Here is a 17,152-nt window from a genome sequence, read left to right on the forward strand (position 1 = left end):
CGCAGTTGTTGCAGTACAGGAAGAGGTCACCTGGTCAAAAGAAAGATAACAACGGGACTAACAGCGGAAGCCAGCAGGAGAAGATGTGTTGGTACCACTAATGGTTCAGCGACAAGACCACGAGATGTACCAGACCATGTGCGTACCCAAACGCTGGCGGTGGCTGGCAGTAGGCGCGGCAGGCCGCCAGAACCAACAGAAGTGCCTTAAGCAAGGAGGTGAGTACGATGAGGGAACTGGGATAGTGAGTAATTTGTCAATGTTATCCACCCCTTCGTAGATGCTGTATATTAAATACTTGAGGTCATGTTGTTTCTATCTGATTGACTCGTGGTCAGATGTCAATGCACTGCCATTCAACGATTATCAGACTGCCACCACAACCTCACATGTGCACCTCACGACACCAAATGCGTCACTAATAACGACTTATGGTATCTACAAAACAGAGGGGGTTTAGGATTTAGACGGAGCTGCCACTGCAACTTTGTGCAAGCAGATGTGTCAGAGGCCATATTAGGCACTGACTTATTGTGTAAAATGAGAATCGAGATAAATATCAGTGCTCCACAGATTAAAAAGATGATGAAGTTGTCATAGGTACACTTGGAGGATACATATGTCGCACCGTAGGCTTCATGTGCAAGGAGGTGGTATGGGGCGAAAATGGCAGCACAAGGACATTTCAGCCATTGTTGTCACATAGCACAGTACACCAATTAAAATCATACCCTGTCAGTCAGCACCACAATGTTGGTCATTTTAGCCCTAGGCTGAATTCGAGGCTGTGTTAAAAGCAGGGGTGCTACATACCTTCAAAAGCGCATTGGCATTACTGTTACACTTAACAAAAAGGAAGGATGGTACTTGTAACCGTTGTGCTGACTATTGAAAGTTAAACGCCCACACGGTTCCAGGCTGTTACCCAGTACCCTACGACAGAGATTTTACAAATATCCTCGCAGATTCAACAGTCTTTAGTGTGATTGACTATAAGAAGGTATACCATCAGATACTAGTCACATGGGCGGATTGACCAAAGAGGGCAGTCACAACAACTTTTGTGTTGAAAGGCATCTGAATGCCTTTCGGACTTAAAAACCTGGTGCAGATATGGAAGAGGTTCGTGGACGAGATACTATGGGGTTTAAAGTGTTGTTTCGGATACCTAGATGATATATTGGTGTACTCTGAGACAAAAGAGATGCATGAAGAATATCTCAGGTCCGTTTTCGAAAGAACTTATCCATGAGGAGAAATGCATGAGCCGACAGCAGCAGGCGACACTTTTGGGTCACATGGTGTCAGCAGATGGGATACGCCCCCTCGGCAGATAAAACCATCTGATTACCAAGATATTAGAAGATTTTTAGGGGCAATAAATTTCTACTGTCGACACCTGCCACAGGCACGCTCGTAGCGGCAGTGGCGAGAAAAACACGACTGGCAAGCAGTCCCTGAAGTGGTTTCCAGGCATGCAAAAGGCGTTTCACCAAATGAAAGCAGGTCTGAAGAAAGCAGTTCTCTTTGCATACCCAGTACTACAAGCAGCGTTAGCTATAGTGGTTGACACAAGTCAACAGGTAATAGCAGCAGCCATCCATTAATTTGCAGGGAACCACCGGCAGCCCCTGGGTTTCTTTATACGCAAAATCACAGCAGTGCAGGTCAAATGGAGTATGCATCACAGAGAAATTCTGGCAGTGTACTAAACTGTAGAGTTTTTTCGTCCCTGCATGGAGGCCACAGCTTTCACAAACGTATTACATTCGGATTCAGAGAATCCTGCTCTCCACGATAAGCGCAACAACTAGAGTTCATTGGCCAGTTCACGACAGATTTGCGTCTTATTGAGGGGGCAGAAAAAGTCACGGCAGGTTTCTGGTCAAGGGTCAATATCTTCTCGCAGAAAACCGATTATGAACATTTGGCAGCTGCACAGACCACGGACCCACAATGAGAGTACCAGCAGGACGTCACTACTGGACTGAAACTTCAATGAATGAGGCTGGCAGGGACAAAAGTTAGCACTTGGTGCGACATATCGTAAGATAAATCTCTACCTTTTGCTCCTGAAAGCTGCGGAAGACGACCTTCGATAGCATTCACGGACTGGCGCAGCCCAGTGCAAACAGTGCTGTAAAACTGCTGAAGGAACCATTTTGCGTGGCCAAGAATTAAGAAATGTTGCCGTAGGTGGGCGAAAACGTGCATGGTAGGCCAAAAATGCACGGTCGGACGACATGTGCACAAACAAATAGGAGAATTTCAACGATCTATGGAGCAATTCGCACATGTTCACCTAGACATCGTAGTACTGCTGCCGCCCTCAGAAAGAGTACCTTATTTGTTTACTTCTGTAGAGTAGTTCACCCAATGGGCAGAAGCAGTGCCATTGGTTGTCATATCGGCAGAGATGGCAACTTGGATTGCTCGTTTTGGTTGCCTCCTCCATGTGACAAAATCTGAATCCACCCTTCCACCCTATTTTTAGAGCTGGCAAAGTTGTGTGGGTTCTGGCACCGCCACATGACAGCCTACCACCCTGAAAGTAATTGCATGTTCGAGCGTTGGCACAGGACCTAGAAGGCTGACTTGATGTGCCATGTTGAGAGCTGGGCTTCAGCCTTACCAGTGGTATTGGGATTATGGATCGCTTGCAAACCAGATTTAGGAGCTCCCACAGCAGAGCTGGTTTATGGTGAAGTCCTACACCTCTCATTAGAATTTTTTGGTGCGTCATCCGAAGCAACAGCGAGAGACATGTCCTTTGTTCTGCAGCAAGTGCGAGAATACATTTCCAAACTACCTCCAGCACCAAGTTCTCGACACCGAGAGGGCACGCATCTTGTATCCAAAGACCAGGAGCACTGTTCCCATACGTGGTTATGAACAGATGCAATACGACCACCCCTGCAACCGCCTTATTCTGGGCTATACGTGGTATTAACAAGACACAGCAACATGACGAAGATAGAGTTTCATGGAAAGCACCAAACCGTCTCCATAGACTGAGGGAAACGTGCCCACATACTGTTGCCTAAGGCAGAAGCAGGACAGCAATGACAGATAGAGACGGCTCCTGTACCACTGGAATGGCCGGAAGAACAGACGACATAGGTAGAGAGGCTGCTACCCTCAACAAATCCGATAGGCTTTGTGGAGGAGCCGCATATGCCCTGAGACATTCTAAAGCTGGTAGACGCATTGTATACAAGTATCCCTACGTTCCCAATGCTCTGCTCTACTCCAAGAGGGCTGTGTGGCAATCTTCATCATCAGATTGAGCGCTAAGTACACGTTGTCGTTTATTCGGCGAAAGAAAACTGGGATTGTTGTTTATTCTTTGTTTATATTTGTTTCTATTTGTTAAAAAATCTGTCCTTGTATGGTAAAGATTCAGCCTTTTGCGAATACAGTTATAGCTTTCCTGAATCAGTATTCGTCGAAACTAATTACATGGATACTGAGGAGCGCTATATCTCATCAGTGGTCATGTAACATAGACTTCAGTTGTGTAAGTAAGGCAATGCCGCGAATCCTCGGTTATACTTGACCTGTCCTATTTTACGAGTACACATTCTGTATATAATTTAATCAAACGGGGCCAAATAAAAATCAGTCAAAATCAGTCAATCGACCAATCAGTGTACTCGCTCTCCTTCGTACGCTGGTATAGTCCACTTACGCCCGACAACAGACCCAACTGGCGAATTTTCAGTTAAGTGGGAAGTGTTTTTCCATATATAAATTCGATGGTGTCAATCGAGCGCCATCACTTTAGCTTTACGTGAAAACTCGACTTTATGCACATGCACCCGAGAGATATGGAAGTTTACTTCTTTGACATACACCATTTTCCCTTGGAGTTGGAAAGTATACTATCTTTGGTGCAGAAGCACGTAAACATTAAACAATAAACTTTAAACATAAAGTTGAGATGTGGGATGAGAAATATTAGAATAGCGTTGGAAGTAAATAAGGTGTTGTCAACAACTGTCAGGATGTGCACCAGCAGAAAGTTTATCGGTCAGTATCAAGAAACACAATTTTTACTTAGGATACTGTTTCTTTTCCATTCCTATATACTGATTAGAGTATTTGTATTAATTATCTACAATAATTCTATTAACTTTATGATATGTTTATCAGATATTGGTGCGAATCTCACGGACCCAATGTTTAGAGGAATTTACCATTCAAAGCGTAAGCACGACGATGATTTTAACAGTGTTCTCGAGCGTGCGTGGAATGTAGGTTTGGATAAAATAATCATTACCGGAGGAAGTTTGAGTGAAAGCAAGGAGGCTCTTCAGTTAGCGAATTCTGATGGTAAGTTAATGTAAATCTGTTGTGTACCATTCCCACGCATCACCTTCCTTGTCATCTGAGTTGTGTGTTCAAAGTTAGTTTGGAAGAATGTATGTCATATTAGACTTAGAAAACAAATAGTATAATTAATAATACCCACCATGAACCACAGTCTGCAAACATATGCGACGCCGAGTAAAGAAAAAGAGAGAATAACGAAATTTTAATGTCGAACTGAAGAGAGCTATAGAGACATAGGCATGTAATGTATAACCGTTGCTGCCGAAATAAGCTCCAAAGCTTTCAGATTATAAATGTGGTTCGTTGGATTTAGAATGCTAGAAGCGATGTTATTAACGCAAGAAAATTATGTTTGAGGTGCAGTCCAGTAGGCTTGACAGCATGGCCCATTAAAATTCCAAGGGTGTTCCCAGCAAGAGGCAGTACAGTGCGGCTATCCTCTCTTAGGAAAAAAGAAAAATTATTATTGATGATCTTCATAAACTGAACTCTCATCAGCTGCCACTGTGTTTCGAATTTGTTGTGTGTCTTCATTTCACAATGTTTTTGTTGTCATCATCCAATGTTGAGAACTATGATAAATATGAATACATAAAGTATCTCATGTATTTACCAGGTAGTAAAACAATATACACAAATCTTGTGTAGACTGTTTTAGGTTCATTGTATGCAGTAGTGTTACAAAGAGGTAACATGATTGATTGATCTGTGACCTGAGCCTTCCTGGCATAAATTTTCTCGGAAGTCCAGCCAGATACGATCGTCAAATGCCCACAACATTATGACGAATAACCATTCCATCATCATCAGATGGTGCTGATATAATAGTCCGTGCACTCTCCGCCACTAGTATTTACCCCTTGTGGGTCCAGGTGTGATTCCATGTGCCGATGGTGTGTGGCCTGCCCGGTGGTGGGGAAAGCTGAGTCTGCGCCAAATAATTGGGGGGGGGGGGGTAACGCACTATCTCTTTGGCAACCATGGCGGAATGATCTCATGTCCATCTACATCTACATCCATACTCCGCAAGCCACCTGACGGTGTGTGGCGGAGGGTACCCTGAGTACCTGTATCTACACTATTGCTCCTGGATAGTGCTTAGTATTGTTTCCAGGTCTTTACTGAGTTGGTAACCAGTGCCCCTGTTGACTAGGTTTTCTGTTTACACAAATTTTTATGGGCATCTTTGAAGATGCAGTGCTAGTAGTTATTTTTGGTGGCTAGTACTTTTGTCTTATCATAATTAGCTGTGTTTCCAGTGTTTATACAATCTTTTGCTAGGGCAGATTGGCTTGGTTGACCTAGGAGGGGGGAACATTCATGTTATTTGCATTGATCTCCCAACGTACGAATTGTTTGGCCAACGTAAGATGTGCGACAGCTGCAAGTAATTTTGTATATACCCACTTTCTTGAGACGATATCGTCTTTCATTGTTGCTAGTACTGCGCGCTTCTTATGTGGTGGTTGGAAGACTGTGTCGATCTTGTGTTGCGTCAATAGTTTCCCTATTTTGGATGACATGTTGCTTGCAAAAGGTAGAAATGTCAGGCCATTTTCTCTTTTCTTTGGTTTGCTCTTCACCTTGGTCCCTACTGTGCTTACATGGTCAGAAGGCTCTTAGGGTTTGGTGGTTGCTGTATCCGTTCTTCCAGAACACAGTCTCCAGATGTTTGAGTTCTGTTGATAGCTTCTGTTCATCCGATATTGTATGTGCTCTGTGTACCAAGGTGGTGAGCATTTAATTTAGCTGAGCCACATTGTAACAGCTGGAAGCATGTAGGTACAGGTCAGTGTGAGTGGCCTTGCGATACGCACTGTGACCTGGCAAGCCATCTGACCTGTGGTGTACAAAGTCATCAAGAAAGGGTAGTTGTCAATCTTTGTCGATGCCTATAGTAAACTGTATGTTACTACGGATGGAATTTAGATGTTGTAAGAATATTTGTATTTGATCCTTTCCATGTGGCCATATTACAAATGTGTTGTACGCATTTTGGAAGAATCATACAGGCTTCAGTTCGGTGGTTTACAGGGTGGCTACTTTGAAACTCTCCATGAATAGGTTGGCTATCACCAGAGAGACAGGGCTCTCCATGGCCACTTCGTTGGTCTGCTCATAGTATAGCCCACTGTAGACAAAGTAGATAGATGTTAATACATGCCTGAAAAGTTGTCAGTTCTGCCCTGAATTGGTTGATGTTTTTCTGTAATTTTGTGTTTTATTTTGTGAGAAATTGTTCTAGGTTTAGTGCACACCTTTCTGGAAACTAATTAATGGTTGATAGCATTTATCTGATAGCATTACCACTCACACCAAAAGAATATGTGATTTAAGTGACCTTCTGATGTTGAGTAGCACAAAGAGGTTTGATAGTATCAAACGCTTATCCTTTGGAGTTAATTTGTGTAGTTTACATTATGTGGATGGATCCTTATTGTTGATATTAGCTATTATTAACCACATGTCCAATACATAAACTTTGGTCTGAGCAGAGCAAGGTCCACATTACAATGATGGCAGTCTCTCTCCATTTTGTCTCTTCTTCTTCTTCCTCTGTCCATGAATTATATGCTCTGACATTAAGATCAGTAATGTGACTGGACCCATCCTGTCAGTAAGCATCTGTCATGCACTGCAAGAGTGTCCACAACCTCATTTTGTTGGTGGTATGGAGTCCAAAGAAAGTTCACTCAAGATCTACATCTACATCCATACTCCGCAAGCCACCTGACTGTGTGTGGTGGAGGGTACCCTGAGTACCTCTATCGGTTCTCCCTTCTATTCCAGTCTCGTATTGTACGTGGAAAGAAGGATTGTCAGTATGCTTCTGTGTGGGCTCTAATCTCTCTGATCCATACCATTGCAGCTCAGTCGCCTTGTGTTTTACATTCTTAAGATAAGCAATGTTATCCCGCTGTATTGCTGAGGTGTAGAGTGCTGATGGTATGCATAATGAGTCGGAAACCATCATGACCTTGTTCAATCTAAGCTGCTTGATGAACTGGAGAGTTGCATGATGGCAGTTACCATAGCAATTGTCTCTACAGCATAACAGCATATTCTGTGCTCTCCCAGTTTCCCTAACCTAAACCTCTGCTAATGTGTTCCACACTGCCTGACCTTACCTTTTCTCTCTTGTGTCCACACTGCTTCTTCCCCATGCAGATCAGTTATGCTCTACATTCTGAACTCCTTTCTTCTTGTGCAGTCACTGAGTCATCTAGCAATTGACCTGCCTCACACCATTTTGTCACCAGCCGCCTCCCTCCCTTGCCTCATGCATCCTTCCCTACCACCTCCCTGCCTCAATCGACCCAGGTAAATACTTTTGATAGTTGATATTCAATAATCAGTTTTGCTGCTACTACGAGTGCAGATGTTTCGTTCTGTGTGTGTGTGTGTGTGTGTGTGTGTGTGTGTGTGTGTGTGTGTGTGTGTGTGTGTATGTACGTTTATGTACTAGAAAAGAATAAGAGCTCAAAAGCTAGTGTTATGTGTTTCTGTATGCTGCATGCCACTCCTCTAAAGTTAAGTGGTTGCCTTTTGTTATTGTTATGCCTTAGAAATGAACATTGACATGGTATTGGCTCAGCTGAACTTACCAATACCAGATGTTTTCTTTGTCGTATAAATTAATGGTGTGGCATCTGCCGTTAACAGAAAGAATAGAGAACACAAACAATATTACTTTTATGTCTGTATTAGTTTTTGGAATGTAATGGAGTTGGAGTGGCAAACTGATCTGTAATATAGTCTGACATCTAGGTTAGGTTAGAATGTTTCTGTTTCGTTGTGGGTTGGTGAAACCATCAGATGTAAATGTGATACTTTTGAAGTGATGACAGATTGATCTGTGTCATAGCCCGAGAACTATGTTAAGTTGAATGGTGACAGTTTGGTTGTTAATCGAATCTTGAGTGTGTCCATTCTGCTTTGTGATCAGGACTGAAGAAGGCACCATCTACAAATTGTTGATTAGATATTTTTCGTCCATTGGTCATTTCTTTTATCACTTCTGCTAACCGCATTTGCATGGTTGTCTTCAATATGTTGCTAATGTTTGATCTTTCATTTTTGAGGAACAAGTAAAGTTGCATGAACTGATAGTTTGGAAAAGGAATTTCGAAGAGCTGGTTAGCTCAGCTATTAATCTTATTGTGGTGTTCTGGGCATTAGGCAGGTATTAACATAATATTGGCTCTCCGTTGTTCTGTCTTCTGCCAGTCTTTTTGTCGTTATATAACTTTCAGTCCATAGAATTGGATAGTAAATCAATGTTCCATTTAAGTAGTGGTTACTATTCAGCACTCTTTTTGTTTCAAGAGATAAATGATAATTTGTGCAAAGAAGCAGCTTTAGCTCAATTAATTGCTGAAGAAGAAGAAGGGGGGGCTTCTAAAATGTGTATTCTCTATAACATTAATCGGACACTGTATGTGTAGAGGCAGTTCAATGGCTGCCAAATACAGATTGCAGGAATACACTGAGAGGCATATCAGTGCCCATCATGGTATCTGTGCTCATAGTCCCTGATGTTGCCCACAATCAGTTCCGCAGCCTCATCCAGGGCAGAATGGTGGTTGGCATATCCCTGCAGCATAGCATGACTGTGGACGTCTTTCGAAGATTCAGTGCTCTTGTTGAGTGTAATTGTGCTTAGGTTTGCCCCCAGATGGCTGTAGTGATGGTGAGTAGGCAGTAGTTCCAACAGCGACACAGAGGAAAACCCTAGAGCCCTATGTCTCCAACTCAATATGCAGTTTTAAATGCCAATGCTTTGGGCCCACCACCTTAGGATGTAAGGGAGAAGCTATTTGTGACAAGTGTGGGAAAGCTGTCCACAAAGCAGTCGTTTGTTCGTCTCCTCTGAAGTGTGTGGACTGCTGAACTGCTCTGGGCATCATGCTGTCTAGAGTAGAGACTGCAGAACAACAAAGCACATCCTGTTCCTGTGTGGTGAGGCCAAAAAGATGTGTAAGGCCATGCTGCCCCCCCTCTCCTCCCCCCTGGTCCCCAAAACACACACACACACACACACACACACACACTACCTCATTTCCTTCATCTTTTAAAAAACCTCTTCAGAAAAGGCCATGGTTGCCGAAGTTGCAGGGCTACGTGCCCCTCCCATGGCTTGGTCTAGTAAATTTTCTACCATTGCTGCTACCTCTGCTGCAGTTTTGACTCCAAAGCCTCCCAAAGCTAAAAAATCAAAGGCAAACCATCAATCACTGACTGGGATGGTAAGTAAACAGTCTGGCAGTGTCAACATCCTTCTATCTGACGTCATTCATGATTCGTCTACTGAACCTGTGGACCTTGTGTCAGCCTGGTGGTCACTCATCTCGCCCAGAGAGTGAGCCTGCACCTGTTGTGGGCAATCCTCCCTGGTGGAAAGACAGGGTGAAAGTGCAACCACCGTGATAAATGGCTTCCATACTACAGTGAAATGATTATGGGTTCAGGACACATGTGGCGGAACTTAAATTTTTAACACAAGACTGCCTCTGCGCTTCTTCTTCTTTGTTTTTGTTGCAGGAAGTGCATTTTAAAGCATCTGATGCCCCTGTACTATGAGGCTGTACCATCCATTGCAGTGATGACCTGACGGGGGAAAGAGCTAAGGGAGGAATTGCTGGATTTGTCAATAATGTGCACCACTCCTACAACTCCCCCTGCCATTTCTCGTACTGGGAGACTTCAATGCCCATCATGTATTGTGGGCCTCAACCCCTACTTGCCCTCAGGGTCAGATTTTGGAGAGCACCATGACACCCCAGGAGCCGTGCATCCTCAACACAGGGACTCGCACTCATTTCTGTACTACTACTACTACTATTATTACTACTACAGTGTCGTCCTCATCCATCAACTGCTCATTCTGCTCTGCAGCCCTTGAGGACTCTGATCAGTAGGGAGTCATTGATGACCTTCATTCTGGTGACCAGTTCCCACTCTGAACACGTCTACTGGATGGAGCTGTCCCTGAAAGAACGCAGCCATGATGGATGATCAGCAGAGCCAACTGAATGCTGTTCAGACAGATGACGGCGTTTGAATGCCACAACAGCATCCAGTAGTTGGTCTCCCGCATCACAAAAGCAATCCACCATGCCACTGACATCTTTATCCGGAAGCCCTCAGGTCATCATCAGTGGCAACCTGTCCCTTGCTGGATTGAAGAGTGCCGTTCAGTAAGCTGGGTCAGGCATGCTGCCCTGTGATGGTTTAACTGCCACCCAATGGTGAAGAACCTCACGGCCTTTGATTGGCAAGAAAAGGTCGTGGCAAGCATTTTGGATTCTTTGTCGATGTTTCCACCTGTTCAGCTGCAGTTTGGGAAGCCATCAGGAGGATTTCTAGTGCAGGCAGTCTGCTACCTATAGAAGCTTTGTTGAAACAGGGGTGTCTCAAAAACAATAGCTGGAGACATTGCACAGATAATGGCAGAGCATTTTGCACTGCCTACTGCCACTGGCAGCCAGGATTAAGTGTTCTGTCATTACCATCCCACTGTGGAGAGGGTCAAGTTGAACTTCAAATCCACCAGTTCAGAGTCCTACAACATCTGATTCTCCATGTGGCAGCTGGATACAGCATCTGGTCATGACCAAATACAGTACAGGTTGCTACAGCACTTTCAAACTGTGCCAGAGGAAATCATCTTAAAATTTTTTAATTTGGTATGGCTGACAGGCTAATTTTGTGGCTCGTGGTGAGGGGCAATTTTAATACCTCTCCTCAAGCCAGGAAAGTACCAAATGTGTCCCAGTAGTTATTAGAGCGTCATCTTAATAAACTGTTTGGGAAAGACCCTAGAGTGTATGGTCAGTCGTCATCTGGTTTGGATATTAAAGACCAGGCAGCTTCTTAGCTGCTCTCAGCATGTATTCAGATGTCATTCAGCTGCTGACAACATGACCCTGATAGAGGTGAAAATCCAGCAGCTTTCCCATGCAAACAGTGTTGCTAGGGGTATTTTGTGACACTGATGAAGCCTATGGCACTACTTGGAGAGACAATATTCTTAATCAGCTATACCAATAGGGTTTTTGTGGCCACCATTCCATCTTCATTTGATACTTTCTGTCAAGATCCCTTTTGAGATTGGTGACATGCTGTCGGATTATTTTGTGCAGAAGAATAGTGTTACTAAGGACAGTGTTGTAAGTGTAACCACTCTTTGCCATAGTCGTTAACAGTATAACGTCCAGTGCTCCTTATTTGTGGTATCCTTCTCTTCCTCCAATACAGCATCAGCGAGTTTTCAGTTGCAACTTACAGTGAAGAAGTTGGAGGAGTATGCCGCAAAGCTCAGTTTACTTTTACTGCAGAGAAGAGTCTCTCTCTCTCTCTCTCTCTCTCTCTCTCTCTGTGTGTGTGTGTGTGTGTGTGTGTGTGTGTGTGTTAATTCATTTTAGTCATTCTTGTCATCTTTTTAATTTACCTCAGTTGTGTATGGGGGATACAATTCTCCTTTTTAAAGGCTCTGCGATGTTTCTGGACCACATTTTTCACTCAAAACTTTTGTGGTTACTACACATAAAGGACCTGAAGGCAAGGGTCTAGAAGGCACTGCACATCTCGAAGTGAGTCAGCCACAGGTTCAGTGGAGTGGACAGGGCCTCTCTGCTACAGTTTTATTGGGTCTTCTCACAATCATGGCTAAACTATGAGTACATAGTGTATGGATCAGAAATACCTTATTAAGTACCTGAATATCATTGATGCTATATACCATGAAGAGATAGGGCTGGCCATGGGCACTTACAGGACCAACCACTTACCATCTGGCAGCAACTGCACATGATTCATAAAGCAGGTAAGTTTCTTACTGCTTTGACTTCCCCACCATACCAAACCATTCCATTGGTTGTTCAGCTGCGAAAGTCATGTTACCAACTGTCAACAGGCAACAAGGATGTTTGGGATCTGCACAAAGTGTGTGCTGGAATCCCTTGGTGTGGCGTTTGTTCAGGCTCAAATCCAGGCTTTTAGCTGACTGCCACCCTGGTTACTGGTTACTGCAGAGGCCCAGATTGATTTTAGATTTAGTGCATTACAGTAGAGATGAGCACTCTTGCTTAAGTTTTTAATACATTATTTTATGACATTTTAAAAGAGCACTATAACTCTAGCAGCATTTATGGATGGGCTTAAAGAGGAGGACTCCATTGGTTGCTCTTTGTTTTCCCTGATCGTGTCCTCAAGTTCAGATTGCCTCACAAGTTTACTGTATTCGACATGGAATTATAGATGATCTTGCGGGCACTGAAGCAGATTAGATGTGTTATGGGTCCTAAATTCCTTGTCTGTTCAGATTCCCTGAGTGCCCTTTTCTCTCTACAATGCTTGTACCCAGCAGATAAACTAGTCCAGAATATCCAGGATGCTGTCCTCTGACTACAAAGCCTGAGAAATGAGGTGTCTTTCTGCTGGGCACCAGGGCACATGGGTATTGCAGGGAACGAAAGGGCAGATGTAACAGTGAAGGGGGCATGTTCCAATCCTATGTTAGTTCTGTGTACCATCCTCCTGCAAACTATTGCCCCATTGTTGAGGTACAAAGATTTTAGAGGGAGGTTCTTAATATGTTAGCAGGGTGACTGGCTTGACCATATTTTTTGTCATTTGTAGCCAGTGACATTTCCTCTGTCGTTGTTTTAGCTCCTCTGTTATTTTATTTATGGTTTAAACCCAGGTACAGCACATTTCACCCGGTCTCTATTGTCTTAAGTCGTTTGAGGTAGAGTGATTATGTGAGTCAACACGAGTGAGATGGGAGTGAGTAAGTGTCATTTTGTAGGTTTACTCCTCACTGTGTGATAATATTTTGGCCATTTTATCCACATTAGTTTCGTTTAATATTTCTAAGGGCATTGATAATCTCACCATTGAGCAACTGTCAACTCTATGCAAGCATGCACATGCCCCCCCCCCCTCCTCCCCCCCCCCCCCGACACACACACACACACACACACACACACACACACACACACAGGTAAAAGGTGTACCCTGATCTGTAATTATAACATCAGGAATGCCAAATTTTAACAACCAATTGTTAACCACTGCCTTTGCCACTGTGCTTGCTCCCTGGTCCAGAACCACCACTGTTGCTATGAATCAGGAAAAATGGTCTGTTATTGTCAGAATATATTTATTTCTAGCTGCTGTGCTGTTAAGTGGTCCAAGGATATACAATCCGAGCATTTCAAAGGGTTTCAGTGCTTCCTGAAAACTTTGCAATGGAATACACTGGTAGCTAAGATCCACTCTTTGCACACATGACACACAGTCTTTCACGTACTCTTGAATATCTTATTTTCTAGTTCTCCACCAGAAATTCTCAGCTATGTTCCTATCTGTTGTTCTACATCCACCATTGCCATTTCAAACTTCTGCATAGCAAGCCATCATGCATCTCAAACTGTGGCTGCGACCCAAATGCCTGACAGTCTACATCTGCTGTTTGTGCCGTCTGTCACTCTGACAAGCTTTTTCCTAGTGCTTGCAGAGCTCCAGTCTTCATGCTTAGTGTGTCCACATTTGTGTGCTTTTCCTCAGGTCTGTGCTCCACCTCATAATTAAACTTGCTTAGCTTCAATGTACACCATGACAACCTACCTTTCCATTGCAAATTTTTAACTTCCTCACATATGCTATTGGTTCACTTCTGGCTACTCAACCAGTCAGTATTGTCTTCTTCTAAGATACTGAAACTGGCAACCATTACCCCATACCAAAATTGTCCAACTCTCTGGAACCATAAACCCAACATCTGTACTATGCCCCTGCATACCATTCAATTTGACTTATCTAATTCCTCATTGTAGTCCAGTAGTTCTACCCTGCACAGTTCCCTTAGTAAGCCTGTACCTACACTGACTCAGATCAATTTTGCTGTCATTTGCTGGTATGTTATCTCACAAATTAATCTTCAGTGTAGTTGTACACATTTTAGTTGACAACATCTTTATGACAGGAGCATGTTGCAACATTGTTTCACTAGCAGCTCTCTCTGCTAGCCTAAACCAAGATCCATCAAACTTGATTGTATGCCATGAAAGGTCAATTACAGTGCGAAGTTTTTCCAAAAATCAAGATCGGGAATTGCACAGTTCTCCTCAGCAATATGTGACAACACTTCAGTATGCTCCTCAAAATTCTTACCTCCAATGTTGAAGGTGAGCAGTGTTGTTCTCAATGATTCCACCTCCTTATTGTTATCCGCTCCACATAACCTATACTGCCTCCTTATTGTTATCCGCTCCACATAACCTATACTGTGGAGACTGAAGCCTCTCCCTACCCATGAGGTCCAGACTAACAACTGGCATACGTCCACCTGTGCCCACCAAGAATTTACGTTTACTGTGCAAAGCAAGCAACAGTTTGTCTCTGCAAACACCCTTGAAGTGTACTGTTTTTTTGGAAATGGAATTCGATGTTAAGGCACTTCCATTTGCATTTGACAAACATTTTCTTTGATTCCATTTGTCCTGCTTCCTACTCTTTGCAGTCACGTGCCCTAAGCCCAACTTACCACACTCGGCACATTACAGCTGATGACATTGCTTTGTTATGTGGCCCACCAGTCCATTTGACACTTAACGTCAGAGGAAGAGACACCATGATCACTCCATTTCTGAGTTGCAACATCAATCTCACAAATCACTAGGATTTTCCATCTTCACCTATTGCAACATATCCAACAAAATACCCCTTATGAATATGTACAAGGTTTTATTCTCTGCTTCCTGCATGACGACTTACTTTATGAATTCTGTCAAAGACTGTCTCAACCAACTCATTGTGCTTCTGCATTAATCCAGTGAGTTTTTCCCTGTAAAACTTGATGGGTCTATTCTGCTTATAGTATTTCTGGACAAGCCCATCAGCCACCTGGCGAAATGTGTGTGTCCTAAGAGTTTCATGGTACTGACAGATGTTTTAGCATCACCCACTAATTGTAACTTAGCCATGTACATACACATTTACTCAAGACCATTTCCCTAACTTAGCTGTTGGCCTCATATTATCAAGGAAGACTGACACGTTTCTGGGAGCCTTTCCAGAAAAAAGCGTAATGAGACTGTCTGCCATAGGATCAACGGGTGGGACAGGTATGACCACAAGGTCTTGGTGTCCCCTCTCTGGGATTGCATCTGCCCGTTCACAATTTGTAACACTTCCATTTCCTTCTTCAACTCCTCATTGACTTGGTTTTGATTTACTTTACACCAGATTAATGTGGCTACCTGACTCTTCAGAACAACAATTACTTCATTTAAAGTCATTGCACGTGTTTGTGGTCATTGTATGACTCACAGGACGTATGAGAACCCAGTATACTGACACTATATAAATAAGCAAAACAATTACACTAACCCTTCTTAGATGTCATGGCTTGACAGGACATGCTGCCATAGTAGAGGGTAATTCATGCCCCAACAATTTACAACACTGGCACTTTGTCAATGGTAAATATTCCTCTCTACACCCCAGAACTGCACCAGATCTGCAGGTCCCTTTGGTCTAAACAGTGTCTCTTTCAGTTCATATGAATATCTTTTTGACTCAATGGAAGAAAAAAGAAAACAGGCCAACAAAAATTGGTCACTCACCACATCACATAATGACAGATATCAGTGGTGCCAGATGATGAGCGGGTGTGATTCCTCTACACGAGCAGCACCTGACATAAATACTTCCAACTACAAAATATAGGGGTTCACTGGCTGTGACCCCCTGCAAGGGTTCAGGATGGATGAGAGGAGAGGTAGTGGTGAGGACTGGTGCCATTCCCAAAGCATCAGTGAGATAGCATTAAATCAACATCCATTTATTGCTGAGAGTTTTACAGTGATTCATTGTGGCTTAGCTGTCCTGCGTCTGCATCGCAGGAACCCACTGAGTGCCACATCAGTGCCTGTCATGGAATGTGCATTGGTAGCCCCTGGTGTTGCTTGCAGTTAGTTCCACAGCATCATGCTGGCGGAACGGAGGTCGGCATGTCCCTACAGCATGATGTGACTGCGGACATCTCCCGAAGTCTCAGCATTGTCATTGTGCATAGTTGTGTTTGTGGCTTGCCTCAGGTATCTCTTTACACCTGATGATAGTTTTTATGATGGCGAGTGGGCGGTAATCTCAACAGTGACACAGATGACAGTTTGAGGGGCGGTCCCAGCATACAGCCGATAAGGCGGTACATGCACTGCCATCGAGAGATGGTACCAGGCACCATACTCCCAAGTTAAACAGTTTGCAGTTGGATGGATTAGTTCTTTATCCATGGAAGATCTGCCTGGCACTCATCTTCAGTCAGTCACCATTGTGAATATCGGGAATGTCATCTCTCAGAGTTGAAGTTCTATTTATCACAGAAGTAGACTCCAAACTGGCAGTGGTTAGCAGCACTTCATTGTACATCAACAGGTGGCGGCCTTCGTCCAGTCTCATTGACGCGGGGAGGAGGAGGAGAAGGAGGAGGTGGAGAGCTATGCAGTGGTTGATGACATGATTCCTTTGTAGGGGCGATCGAATGTGCTCCATTTTTTGGAGCCTGCAAGCATTCTCTGCTGGCCTAAGAGCTTCAGAGCATTCTTTTATGCAAGGTTTGCAGCCTGAATGGATTTCTTGCATAGTCTTTCGGTGCAGTTACTACACGCTGCCTTGCTGTCAGAAAACCTTTACACCTCCTTTGCAGTGACGTCATGGTGCTGAATTGTGTGTTCCCAGTGCTCTCTCCCACACTGTTTGTGGCAATGTGCTCCTTGCTTGTTTGTGTTTTGGTGCTCCCAAGTGTTTATTC

General features: G+C 43.7%; 1 protein-coding gene across 1 annotated transcript in view; it reads left to right on the forward strand.

Moving 5' to 3' along the window:
- Positions 1-3,352: 3,352 nt before the first annotated feature.
- The window catches only part of LOC126266952 (deoxyribonuclease TATDN1), a 36,811-nt gene continuing 23,011 nt past the window's right edge, over positions 3,353-17,152 (forward strand). Inside the window, exons 1-2 of the mRNA XM_049971669.1 lie at positions 3,353-4,029; positions 4,153-4,332. Of these exons, the coding sequence (XP_049827626.1) occupies positions 3,948-4,029; positions 4,153-4,332 (262 nt within the window). The 5' untranslated portion in view covers positions 3,353-3,947. The remainder of the gene's footprint in view (positions 4,030-4,152; positions 4,333-17,152) is intronic.

Source organism: Schistocerca gregaria, chromosome 4 (assembly GCF_023897955.1).
Source record: "Schistocerca gregaria isolate iqSchGreg1 chromosome 4, iqSchGreg1.2, whole genome shotgun sequence".
Lineage (NCBI taxonomy): Eukaryota > Metazoa > Arthropoda > Insecta > Orthoptera > Acrididae > Schistocerca > Schistocerca gregaria.